The 14,278-nt window shown below is 39.3% G+C and overlaps 1 protein-coding gene across 1 annotated transcript in view; it reads left to right on the forward strand.

Annotated features, from left to right (window-relative positions):
* The window catches only part of CR1 (complement C3b/C4b receptor 1 (Knops blood group)), a 104,724-nt gene that overhangs the window by 60,527 nt on the left and 29,919 nt on the right, over positions 1-14,278 (forward strand). The window contains 9 exon segments of the mRNA XM_058669695.1: positions 1,064-1,149; positions 2,211-2,606; positions 5,304-5,480; positions 5,572-5,674; positions 7,136-7,221; positions 11,148-11,375; positions 12,855-13,013; positions 13,016-13,033; positions 13,627-13,726. Coding sequence (XP_058525678.1) covers positions 1,064-1,149; positions 2,211-2,606; positions 5,304-5,480; positions 5,572-5,674; positions 7,136-7,221; positions 11,148-11,375; positions 12,855-13,013; positions 13,016-13,033; positions 13,627-13,726 — 1,353 coding nt within the window.

A 14,278-nucleotide genomic window follows, 5' to 3' on the forward strand; every position in this document is an offset into this window, starting at 1 on the left:
TGAAAGAAGTTGAACCTATCTGAACCATGTAACAAAGGGAAGAGAAGGAAAAGGAAGAAATTTTTGCAAGAAATAGAACCCCTCATGTTTGGAGAAGATCATTATTAGTCATTGTTTCATCCTCATTATTGGATCTTGTGAAATGAATGAAAGAGGTATTGAACAGGATGGTGATGAGGCAAAAGCAAATGTATCACTTATTTCAGTAAATTTGGTGTACTTTTTTTGTTGAAAATCAAGGCTTTCAATACAATCAAAACTTGTTCCCTACAAAAAACATGCCTCAAGCAATATGACATAGCACTGTTCATTTATGTATGGGTGTGCACATTTAAACCCCAAAAAGTGGCAACAAGAATTTGAGAGAAAAACAGAGTTCAAGAAGAAAATTATCAAACTGGTATATGAAAAATTGCCCTGCATTGTAGTGCAGTGAATTAAGTCTCTGTCTGCAATGCCAAAATCCCATACTAAAGTGCCAGTTCAAGTCCTGTCTTGTCTATTTCCAGTTCAGCTCCCGGCAAATCTGCCTAGGAAGGCAGCAGAAGATGGCCCAAGAATGCCCAGATGGAGTTCTGGGCTCCTGGTCTCAGCCTAACCCAATTCTAGCTGCTGTAGCCATTTGGGAACTGGATCAACCAATGAAAGATATCTTTCTTTTTATGTGTCACTCTGCCTATCAGATAAAATTTTTGAATTGTCTAATTTTCGTGCCTAATACAATCTACAACAGTCAAGGAAGTAAAAACTAAAGGTGGCTATGAGTTGCTGGAGAAGAAGCATCTTGTCTATGGCCAGGCCACTCTGAACACACCTGTTTTTGCCTGATCTTGGAGGCTATCCAGGGTCTGGATTGGCTAGTACTTGCTGGAGAGAAGTATATCCCTTTCAATGGTGAGAGGATAAGACAGACAAATGAGAAAAGCTGGAAACAAGAGGTGATGTTTAGGCTAGGCTTTAGCCTTCTCCGGCATTTTAATGTTTCAGATTTGCCACAAATGTGTGTTGTAGGAATACTGGTAAAATATGCATACAATAATTCTTTTTCATGTTTTGCTGTTAGGTACCGACTCCTTGGTCATGCATCTGCTGAATGTGTTCTCTCAGGCAAGACTGTCAGATGGGAGACAAACCCACCAATCTGTGAACGTGAGTTTAAGTCTCTTTGACCAAATCCTGGAGTTGACCCCTAGAATTGCAAATACTAAATTCTATTCTTCTTGGGAAAGGTCTCCTTTTGAGCAATGCAATCATGTTCTTATAATCAATCTGTGTCCCAAACATCTAGATCCATATGGTGTTTTCTTCATGTACATAAAATTTATTCTAAAATACAGTCTTGAGCTTATTTCAAATAGCCCCATACTTCCCTTTTTGTTTGACTGGACATTTCTCAGTTTGAAGATCATTCTCTTGAGTAAAATAAAGTTAGACAATGGAGCCCCACTTCTCTGGGACTCCATCCTAATGTGTGTGCATCTCTCTCTTCCTTCTTGTTCATTGTCAGGACAGTGATACCATGTCCTCTGTGAGTTGTTTGGGAAACTTCCTACCTTTTAGGAAGCATATAGTCATGAGAAATTGCAAATTAACAAAGCATGTAAAAAGATATAGGCCTGGCTTGGTGATAGTACGGGGAAATCAACAACTTCAAAACCAATTGTTTTGAAGGCCAGCATTAAATCTAGATGAACACCCTTACCTGTATAACATGCCTTTAATCCAGGAATTCAGCTCTTTTCAGTATTTCTGTATCTATAACTACTGTGCTTTTTACATGTAATACTGTGTATTTGTGATTTGTCTTCGTTATTCGTTCTGGCAGAGTTGTTGTTTTCACTTATTCAATAAGATGCTAGGCCTTAAGATGCTTTACCATAATGAAGAGAATAAAGCTAAATGCCTTCTATGTAGAAAAAGAACTGAATCAACAATGGTGAAATAACAATTAGATCTGCATTTAAAATGAGAAGTAAATATGTAAATTATAGAGGGACATAGTTATTGAAATAACATTAACCAATAAGAGAAAAACACATAATTTAGTTCCTGCAATTATAGAAAATCATGTATGTCTATTAGCAAAGATAACAGCTGTATAATTAACATTTACTATGCAGTAATTGGAGTTTCTCCTTAAAAACAAAAAGCTACCAAATTTCATAATTAAATACAGCTTTAAGCAAGCAAAACACTGCTTCTTTTCCCAGGTATTCCTTGTTCACCACCCCCAGCCATTGCTAATGGAGGCTTCCACAATGTTAACAACGAAGATTTTCAGTATGGAATGGTGGTGACCTATCACTGCAACGCTAACACAGCAGGAAGGAAGTTTGAACTCATCGGGGAGCCCTCAATACATTGCACCAGCCATGATGACCAGGTTGGCACCTGGAGCGGCCCCCCTCCTCAGTGCATTGTACCTAATAAATGCACACCTCCAGACGTGGAAAATGCAGTCATGGTATCGGAGCACAAGAGCTTGTTCTCCTTAAATGAAATTGTGGAATTGAAATGTCAGCCTGGCTTTGTCATGCAAGGACCCAGTAAAGTGCGGTGCCAGGTCCTGAACAGTTGGGAGCCAGAGCTGCCACTCTGCTCCAGGGGTGAGTTCTTCTGGGGCCTGGGAGAGGCTACGCATGGTGTGTGTTGTTACAGGTGAGCTCAGTGTTAATTCTAGGGGGAGAGCGCATGGTGAGCAGGTTGGATAAGTCAATGAAATTAAGAAGGGAGGATATACTTGCATTTCAAAAGAGATTTATTTCTATATTTGAAAGGCAGAGTGACAGGGGATTGAGGTTCTTCCCTAGCTGGTTCACTTCCTAAACGGCTGCAATGGCTTGGCTGAACTAGGCCAAAGCTAGCAGCTAGAAACTCAGTCCAGATCTCTCTGGTGGGTGGCATGGATCAAGCACTTGGTCCAATTTCTGTTTCTTTCTCAGGTATATTAGCATGGGAGTGGATCAGAATTAAAGCAGCCAATGCCAAGTTGAATCACCTATGGGCTGCCAGTGTTAAAGGTGGCAGCTTAAACTGATGCACACAACCCTGGCTTCAGGTGTAAACATCTTTAAGATGTTTAGCCAAGAAATGGGGATATTTATGACCCTCATAATGAACAACTTAGGCCAGAGTGCCAGCTACAACATCTCTCAACTATCTTGAAAACTGACAGAGACTTTCTCTATGGTCACTTGTGCCAGAGGCGCTTTATACACATCATCTTGTTTATTCTTTGTCACACTTCAAAATAGTGCTATGCTTTTATGCATTTGACAGTGAAGTTACCTTTATCACTCAGAGGTTTAACAAATTCTACAAGTCACATACCACTAAATTACACCTCCAGGATTTTAAAAGGAAAGTATGTCAGACCCCAAAACCTAAATACTCTGATTCTTGCCATATTTCTAACAGCATCTCTTGGTGAAATAAAAATTGATTCACTGAAACAGATATGACATTATATTAGTACCTCCCACATTATAAAGTAAAGTAATTTTTGCTAATTTATTTTCATTTTGTTAAATGACAGAGACAGACAAAAATATTCCATCTGTTGGTTCAATCTCTAGATGCCCACACCATCTAGGACTGGGCCAGCTGGAAGCCAGAAGACAGGAACTCAATACAGATCTCCCATGTGGGTAGCATGGACAAGTGTTTGAGCCACCACTTGCTTCTTCCCCAGATTTGCATTAGCAACAAACTGGACTGAAGTGGAAGGAATAAGACTCAAATATAGCACTCTAATGTGTGTCATGACTTCAACTGCTATTCCAAACACCTAACTCTCACCTCCCACATTTTATCATTAAGATGCTGAAGCCAGGGCCCTGTGCAGTAGCTTAGTGGCTAAAGTTCTCATCTTGCATGTAATGGGATCCCATGTGAGTGCCAGTTCATGTCCCAGCTACCCCATGTCCTATCCAGCCCCCTGCTTGTGGCCTGGGAAAGCAGTGGAGAACAGCCCAGTATCTTGGGACCCTGTATCTGTTGGGAGACCTAGAGGAATCTCCTGGTTCCTGGCTTCGGACCAGCTCAGCTATAGCCATTGTGGCCACTTGGGGAGTAAGTCAGTGGATAGAAGATCTTCCTCTATGTCTCTCCTCTACTCCGTAAATCTGCCTTTCCAATAAAAGTAAATAAATAATTTTTTTAAAAGATGCTGAAGTCAGGGCTGGCTTTGTGATATAGCTAGTAAAACCACTGCTTTCAGGGGTGGCATACTGTATGGGTGCCAGTTCAAGATTCAGCTGCTCTGCTTCCAGACCAGCTCCCTGCTAATGTGCCTAGGAAAGCAACAAGCAACACCTAAGTGACTGGGCCTCAGCATTCATGTGAGAGACCCAGCATAAGTTTGGGCTCCTGGCTTCAGTCTGGCCCAGATGGGCTATCTGGGGAGAGAACCAATGGATGAAAAGTCTCTCTTTGTCTTTCTCTCTCTCTTTTATTTGTAACTCTTTCAAATAAAAATAAATATACCTTAAAAACTAAAAGAATCTAAAAATCTGAAATTGAGAATGAAAGTAATCTCAGTCTAACAGACTTTCCATTCATCTCTAACTACATATACACCCAAGTATATATATTGTTAATGGGTTCTGGTGCCATATGCACCCACTAAAGTGACTAGGAATGAAAATGGATTTGAGTCAAATACCAAGTCCTATGTTCTTTTATTACAAGGGTTGTCTGAATTAGGGGATCCTGAATAGCCGGCTTAGCAGTACATTTGTAGATATTGAAGCTAGACATAGGGAGAGAGTCTATAACTCTTCTATCAATTTATGGCAGTCTTGTGCAAGCACTGAGAGAACTGCTGGGATGACAGAGAAGGAGATAAAAGTGGGGAATGTAGCTGTACCTTCATCACAGGACTGCAATGACAGATAAAGGGAAATTCATTGGCTAAGATTTATGCCCAGGCAACTTTGACATTATCTAAACAATGAAACCAAAAACTAGATTGCTTTCTAAGGAAATATGTAGGGGAAGAATGCACCAATACTAACAACTCTACTGGATAGCTACAGGTAAAAGAAGGAACTGCAGTGCTTGGAGAACTTCAAGTCAATTGGAACTTTGTGCTGGGGAAAGCTAGTTTGTCTTTTTCTACCTTTGGTTACATGTCCTCCTTATTAATTTCAAAATCATGAAGTGAGGGTGTAGTGTATTGTTTGACTCCCTCTGTTATGCCTGAACCCTAATAACTATGATTCTGTTAACACCCTGGGAAATATGGGGGTTCTGAAGACATTTTCCCTTGACTAACAGATGCCCTGGATCTGTCCTTTCCACAGTGTGTCAGTTGCCTCCAGAAATCCTGCATGGTACACGCACTCCAAACAACAACAATGCCTTTTTCCCTGGGCAGGAAGTGATCTACAGCTGTGAGCCTGGCTATGACCTCAGAGGGACTGCTGCCCTGCATTGCACCCCCCAGGGAGACTGGGACCCTGCAGCCCCAACATGTGCAGGTGCTTAGGCCATTGTCTGGTTTCCAGATCAATCTCCTTGCCCTTCCCACCATAGTCTTACTCCTGTTTTTCTTTTTCTTTTTCCTTTTAGTGAAATCATGTGATCATTTCCTGGACCAACTCCCTAATGGCCATGTGTTATTTCCACTGAATCTGCAGCTTGGGGCAACAGTGTCTTTTGTTTGTGATGAAGGGTGAGTGGGGTACAATTTAGAGATCTAGAACTCAGTACTGGATGTTGAAACCCTAGATAATGGCAGTTTACCCACAAAGGGGACTGATCTAGTGGCAAAGAAGAGCAGAATAGACTAATAGATAAAGAAATGATGGAAAAGTATGGTAAGAATAACATGGAACATGAATATATACTAAAATATAATGAATAGAAAAACTACAACAAATCTTGAGTCTATATCATGAAACATTAAGCATATGGATGATCAGTAAGAAGTAAATAGGATATTAAAACTTTTGAATAAAAGATAAAGGTATGTACAAAAATTATTTCCAAAGCCTCACAACACATTAATGGTGGAATTTGGAATAAGAATGAAAGTGCAGGTAGAAATTCTGAAAATATACTTATTATATACTTATTATACTTATATACTTATTAGAGAGATCATGAAGACTGATGTTCATATTTCAAGTGACATTATCAGTCTATGGGACAGCAAAAATCCTTAGTTTTATGTCCCAAGACCACTGGTAGACAAATAGCACCTTGATCACACAGCACTTGCTCTCAGATTAGTTTGAGAACTCTGACATCAAACCTCGTCACTCAGTGCACACCTGGAGATAACTCTGGAAGCCACTGATCTCACAATAAACCCCTCCTTCTGGGATTATTTCCTTCCAGAGTCTCTTCTCAACTCCTTTTTCCCAGGACATGGCTTTGCCCTTCAATAATCCAAGGATGCCTTGGGTATTTATTTTTCAGATGCAGTGTCAGAAATCACACACAGTCTCTAATATCTTTTCTGGTGATTTTCCAGCCCAAAGCAAGAGAGTTTTCTCTGACTTACTGTCTTAAAAGAGGAAGAGCTAACCTGCATCAGAAGATAAAGTTCTGGTTAAGACTGCTTTTGGGAGGACCATATCCCTTACTAGATGTTCCTGAGTTTGAGTCTCGGGGAGGCAGTAGGCGATGGCTTGAGTACTTGGTTCCCTGTCACCTGTGTCAGAGACACAAACTTAGTTCCTTACTTCATCTTAGTTGTTGCAGACATTTGAGTAACAAGCCAGAAGACAAAAGATTCTCTATCCTGTCAAATAATATAAACATAAATGATAAATTTAGAATGGCAACACATTCCCTCTTTGAGGAGGTGGGTACTCTGAGAGAACATTCAAGCAAAGGTGACCTCCTGAAACTCCAAAGCTTGCCTGTGTTTTTCACTGTTTCCTTCTGTTATGCCTGAGGTGTTGTGTCTGTCTGGTTACTCAGCTTTACCAGTTTTCACTTTCTGCCTCATTGAAAACTGTGCATTTCCCCAAATGAACTGGTTCCCGACCTTGTTTCTGTGAGGAACCAACCAAGCTGCTTAGAAGTCCAGTTGTTAATGTGCAGGCCTTTGCAGGAAGGAAGCTGAGATCCTTCAGTAAAGAGAAAAGAGGAATGATGTGCTGTCATCACTGCTTTGATTCTTCAGGTTTCATTTAAAGGGCAGTTCTGTCAGTCATTGTGTCTTGCTGGGAACAAGAAGCCTTTGGAACAGCAGTGTACCAGTGTGTGAACGTGAGTAGAACAGCGCCTGCCCAGATCTGCATCTCCTTCTCTTAATTTGTTTCTCCCCATGAAACAACAGATGTTTGCCCCTCTGTTTATGTCTACTTTTGATAGAAATGGTTCTTTGTTAGAATCCTTAGGAGGAATGCTTCTAAGGAAAACAAACCTGAGCATCAAATGTTTTGAAGTCATCCTATAAAATATTAATGAACATAAAATATTTACAAGTGCTATAAATGAAGAGAACTATGTTTCATAGATACAAAATTATGGTATTTGCCATGCTATATTTTTCCTTTTTATTTGCTGTCAAAGGTAAAATGTTCAACTTTTCTATCCTCTCATAAATTATCCTTCCAGCCCTGTATTCACTCTTTCAGCAAAGCTTTTTAAGTAACTATTTTGTATGACAGTCTTCTAGGCACTTGGAATGCATCTGCAAATAAGACAATGAATGTCTCTGATGCAATGTTGCTTAGATTTTTGTGCACGGATAAAGGCAAATAAGCCTAACTTTTTCTCAAATAATTCCAAGTATTAAGCGAAAAACAGAGAAACTAATAAAATAGTTATGTGAGGGTGTGGGGAGTTAAGGTATCCAAGGAGTGGAATAAATTTTCAATGATAAATAAGGAGTCCTGTCTGAGAAACATGTAAACTTTGAAGGATATTAATTCCCTACCAGTGTATGTTGATAGGAGACAAACTTGCCATACACGTGGAACTTACATGCTGAGGCCCTGAGACAAAAATGTTCCTGGCATTTTCTATAAGAAGCCCTCTGGGTAGGTAGAGAATAGACAGGTAGAGGAAATTAACTCAATCTGGAAATTAGGTTTCCATACTAAGATTGGAGTGTTAACAATAGAATAGAAATAGGCTCACTCTGACCACTCCAGGGGAGCTGGGTTGGAAGGAGATATTTAAGATTCCCACAGAAAACAGTGCCAGAACCAAAGTTTAAATTGTAATGCTGTGTCAGAAAACACAGACCCTAGGGCGGCAAGAGTGAAACAGAAGCAAATGGGAGGCAGGAAAGGAAGAAATAAAACGAAACAAAAAAATATGTTGCTGAGATGCCCATATGTTTCATATGGAAGACAGCTGGGTATTTGGTCATGTCTAGCGAGGTTGAATGAAACCAGAACTATCAGAAGAAGAACAAGAAATCAACTGCAGGATATGTTCTGGGTCATGTCCCTGCCTTGGTATTAACCCCCTGATTGTTGAATCATATTATTTGGTCCCTCTTGGCAGACCTGGGGGCACTAGAGCCCATGTCCTGTTTCACATATATCAGGTAATCCCAGAGGTAGTCAAAGGAGGTTAAGAGTCAATGGATCTAGTTGTCTTGGGCTAGGATGCAAAAGTTGTTCCATCTTCCATAGCTGAGGACACAGCTGTGGCTGTGCAAGAGATCGTCCCTCCCTTTGGGGAGCACTGAGACAGTGTGGTTGGAAATCAGGTAACAACGGTATTAACACCCTCAGCTGAGAAAGCAACTTAGGACCTGAAGGCAAGCGGGGCCAAGCAAATCTGGGGATGTGGCTGAGGGAACAAGTCGGGAGATTATTGTAGCAATCTCATGAGCCATGTTGGCCCAAGAAAGCAGTTGGGGAGGTAAAAAAAAGTTGTCAAATTCTGGACATATTTTGAAGATAGAGATGATAAATAGAATGTGCTGACTGTTTAGGTAGAGAATGTAAGAAAGAGAAGAGTTATGGATAATTTCATGGTTTCTGAGCCCAAAACCACAAAGGAATAATTTTATTAACCTGAAATGGAGGAAGAAGCTGTATGAAAAAACAAATTTTACAATGGGAGAAAATAAAAAAATTGAGATTGGGATATAAAGTTATTACCATTTCTGTTAGATATTCAAATGGGTATGTTGGAGATATTGGCCGTGATATTCAGAAGCCCTTGATGTATCTAATGTTTTAAGTTGGTATTAAGCAAGATCACTCAGGGAGTGAGCTAGAGAACAGACACATGGGTTCATCCTTGGCATCCAGCATTAAGAAGCTGATAAGACAGGAAGGAATCATAAAAGGGGATTAAACTGAAGCAGCCACTAACTATCACAAGAAAAACACAAGAATAAGGTATCCTGGAAGAAGAGATGTTCTTCTAAATAGAGAATAATTAGTGATGTCAGATTCTACATAGAGATTAGATAAGATGAGAACAGAAAATTGACTAGATCTCACTCATTCTACATTTAATAATTATATGCTATTTATATATTTTCATTCCTCTATCACCTGTATTGCCTTTTTCATTATTTTATTATGAAACTTGTATAAATACAATTTTGTTCCTGTACTGTTTTGGCATAACATAAAGTCTGTGAACTTGAAATTTTAATTTTGTGTTAGAACTTTTTTGTTGTTAAGTCTTGTCTCAGATTTTATTATGTAAATCCCATTATTCAAAGTTGCCTAAATCTTTAAAAAAAAAATTGGGGATTCTTAAGTTGAATTTATTGGCTTTTCTGATCCAGTTTTATTTGGACCAAAAACTAATATTGTACAAAGTATTAAGCATATATTTTTATATTTACTGAAATGGACTGTGGTGACTTTGGATAATAAGGAAAAGTTTACTATTAAAGCCATGTTTATTACAGTATAATTAACATGTTAAACCATGGGATAAATGCCATCAATAAAAAATTACGAAGCAAAAAAAAAAAAATAAGCTGCCTGAAAGAGCAGGTTCAAGTGCCCGAGTGGAAGGGAGAATACCGGGGAAGGACTATCACATTACAGATGACATCTGAAGAGTCTTCCCGTAGAGAAAGTAGACAAATAGGACTATAGCTGGAGAGGGAAACAGGATCAAGTGGGTCCTTTTTTATTTTTAAGATGATAGTAAAATAGCATATTAAATATAGAACATTACCAATATATCCAATCTTTTTCTTCAGTAAAGCAAACAAGATGTTGTTCTATCCTCTGGTCATTGCTGTTTTTAAAAATGCATGTTCATGATAGAATTTTGCTCAAATGAATGCTTCACTTTGAAATTTTACAGTTGAAGTATAAAAATCTTTGGATTTTTCATACTGAGTTATAAGATGAAACCTCATAATTTCATCTTTCATAGTTGGAAGTCAACTATGTAACATTTCTAACTTTCCTATAACACTTATTAAGCATGAAGGAAAGAAAGGCATTGTTACAAAACTGAAGATACACCTATCATCACTTGTTGGTGTAAATGTTAGTAAAACTTTTGCTTTGCTTATCCATAATTATTTTTAATTCTCTTAGTATCTTTTTGCCAAATCCAAATCAAGTTAGCAAGGGGAAGGAGTGTCTCCAAATAAAAAAAAAAAATCAAAGGAATAAATTTGTGTTTCCTCAATGATACTCGCCTTCTTACAAATCATGGTATTCTTGGGGACATTTGAAATGTGTAGAGTAACATTTAATTTCATTGTGACAGCATTACTGTAATCATTTGGATCTCAAGAAACACAGGCTGGCATTATCAACAAGAAATTAAATCACTGATAAACCAACGTCAAAGACGTGAAAGTTAATATTCACTTTGTGCTTTCAGTTGTACCTGACATTCACTTGGTGCTCCAAAAATGCTTTAGCAATTAAATAATACTTTTACTTTAATATGCTAGAAGAGTTTCATTTGTTTTAAAGCAATGCACTCTAAAATTCCATCCAGAAATTCTAACTATCTGAAGAATTCAGGATGCTTAAGCTTCTTTCAGGCTTTTGTAATATTAATTTATGTTTCATCTCATTTAATTCTATTTCATCACAGGCCAACATTTATTTCCCAGTTTCAACTATCTTTATGCCCAAATGGATTGTTGAAGGGGCAACACAATCACAGCACCCCACAAATGTACAACCACCGCAGCTTAACATTTTGAAATTGTAATGAAACCTAATCTTTTGTCTTCTTCCTAGAAATCTTTTGTGCAAATCCTCCAGCTATCCTTAACGGGAAACACACAGGACCTCCACTGGGAAATATTCCCTATGGAAAAGAAATATCTTACACATGTGACTCCTACCATGACGGATGGACAACCTTCAAGCTCATTGGGAATAGCACCATCCGCTGCATGAGTGACAGTCAAGGAAACGGGATTTGGAGTGGTCCCGCTCCTCGCTGTGAACTTCATGTGTCTGCTGGTCAGTGCCCATTTCTTTTTTTTTTTTAATTTATTATTTATTTGAAATGCAGAGTTAGGGAGAGAGACAGAGAGAGAGAGAGTAATAGAGAGACATAGAAATATTCCATTTGCTGGTTCATTTCCCAAATGGACTTAATGGCCAGACAGTACCCACCTCTGTGCCTTAAAAGTGTTCCAGCTGGGCCCGGCGACATGGCCTAGTGGCTAAAGTCCTCGCCTTGAAAGCCCCGGGATCCCATATGGACGCCGGTTCTAATCCCGGCAGCTCCACTTCCCAGCCAGCTCCCTGCTTGTGGCCTGGGAAAGCAGTTGAGGACGGCCCAATGCATTGGGACACTGCACCCGCGTGGGAGACCCGGAAGAGGTTCCAGGTTCCCGGCTTCGGATCCGCTCGCATCGGCCCGTTGCGGCTCATTTGGGGAGTGAATCATCGGACGGAAGATCTTCCTCTCTGTCTCTCCTCCTCTGTGTATATCTGGCTGTAATAAAATGAATAAATCTTTAAAAATAAAGTGTTCCAGCTATCTAGTCCCAATTATTAATGTTTTTAAGAATAATAATTGGATCTCTCTCTTGTCTACGGCCATACCACCCTGAACACACCCGATCTCGGAAGCTAAGCAGGGTCGGGCCTGGTTAGTACTTGGATGGGAGATCTCTCTCTCTCTCTCTCTCTCTGCCTTTCAAATAAACTAAACAAATAATTCATTAAAAAAAATAATAATAATAATTGGATGCGTGTTCGTGGGCCTAACTTTGTAACAAGTTAAAATGTCAAAATTATACACCCTAGCTAAAACATATGGCTCCCAGATGCTAGTGTTGTGGCAAAGATGTTAAAGCTGCCAGTGGCAATGCTGGCATTCCAGATCCAGTGTGAGCCCTAGCTGATTCACTTTTTATCCAGCTGCCTGTTAATTCTCCTGAGTCGGCAAAGGAAAACAATGCAAATGCCTGGTTCCCTGAAACTCACATGGGAAAGCAGGATAGAGTTCTTAGTGATATTTGAAAATGCTATCATTGTAACTAAGTCTCCATTCTGATGTTCTGGGTGCATGTAACACCCAGCACATGACAAAAGGTAACTGTCCTTTAGTGTTGGGGAGGCAGCCTGCGGTGGGCATCCTGAGTGGGGAGCAAATGGAAAAGATGGACAATTACTTCCTGCTACACACAAGTGCACCAACACCAACAGAAGAGGGATGAAGTGACTAGATGGATCTAGTCACTCAGACAGAAGCCTGACATATGAAATTAGAGCAGAAAGAACAGAAAGCCAAGTGGTCTTCCAGATTTTTTTTAAAAAAAAATTGTTAATTGGAAAGTATCATCCTAAGAGAACTTGTACAGGGGAAAAATATTTTGACATTATTCTAAGTCCCTTTGTTTCTGTGGTCCTATCTACCAACCTGAATGGAGAGTAAGTGGAGGTGGGATGGGTGTCAACCTGCTGATATTCCTGTGTGTTTGTTCTCAGGTCACTGTAAAGTCCCAAAACAGTTCCCATTTGCTAGTGCTACACCTCCACTTGAGGAGTCTGAATTTCCAGTTGGGACACTCTTGACTTATGAATGCCGCCCTGGGTACTGGGGGAATGCCTTCTCTATCACCTGCCTTGAAAACTTGCTCTGGTCAAGTGCAGAGACAACTGTAGACGTGAGTGATTGTGCTGCTAGAATTGCTTCATCTCTGGAAAAGCACCTGTGTGACCTGATTAATGTGCTCTAACTTTGGAGACAAAGCAGCTGCACTTTCCAAAGAGCTCTGACGGAGGGTGGTCTTGCAGATCACTCCTTCTTTTGACTGAAGTTTCTAAGCCTCAACTAGATATTCATTTCATGGGGAAATGCTCTTATGGAAAAATTTGGAAAGAGAATCGCCATTCAGTTAAGATAAACTTTGATGCCTTAAATCATGAAAAATTAAATAGAGGAACAAAGAAAAATTTTATGTAGGACACAGTAAATTATGCTTGTTTAGCAAAGGATAAAGGGAAATTTGAGGCTGGTAAGATGAGAGTACAACTCTGAAGTCATATTTACCCTACTGGGGGATGCATGGCAGCCCTTTATAAGTGGTGCTCTGTAGCTGCTGCATTCTGAAGTACAATGATGAGTTCTCTCAGGATGATTCTTTGAAACAGTTAGAATAATATAGACTGTTCAGTGTACTGAAGTCTAGTTGGAACCTCATAATCAAAGGTAAATTGGAGCCTATAATTTGTTCCCAATTCTGTTTCTTTCCCCTAGGAAAATCATGTGGAACTCCTCCAGTACCCTTTAATGGAATGGTACATATGAACACAGATACCAAATTTGGATCCATTGTCAACTATTCCTGTAATGAAGGGTGAGTTTAGAACACTACTGCTTGAATATAAGTTTCAGATAGCATGCTAACCTCTAAACTTTTCATGAAATATTGGAATTCAGATATTCAAACACTGATAACCACTGCATTATTTAGAATAGCCTAAAAGTGGAAGCAACTCAAGTCCCTAACAGATGAATGCAGGGATAGATAGATAGATAGATAGATAGATAGATAGATAGATAGATATTAAATGTATTATCCAGTCATACAAAGGAATAATGTTTTGGTACCCAGTACAAGACAGGTAATTTTGAAAACATTATGCTAAGTAGAATAAGCCAGACACAAAAGGAAAAATATTATGCAATTTTACTTGTATGAGGTACCTAGAATGAGCACATTTATTGGAATAGAAAGTGGACTGAAGAGGTGAACAGAATCCAGAGGAATGCAGAAAGTATATCATTTATTGTTCAGTGCAGCCGATTTCTGTTTGCGGTTGTGGAAACTTTTGGAAATAGTGAAGATGGTTGCATAGCATTGTGATGACACTAACCCACCCACTTAAAAGTAGTTTGAAACCCTAGC

Source organism: Ochotona princeps, chromosome 10, assembly GCF_030435755.1.
Source record: "Ochotona princeps isolate mOchPri1 chromosome 10, mOchPri1.hap1, whole genome shotgun sequence".
NCBI lineage: Eukaryota > Metazoa > Chordata > Mammalia > Lagomorpha > Ochotonidae > Ochotona > Ochotona princeps.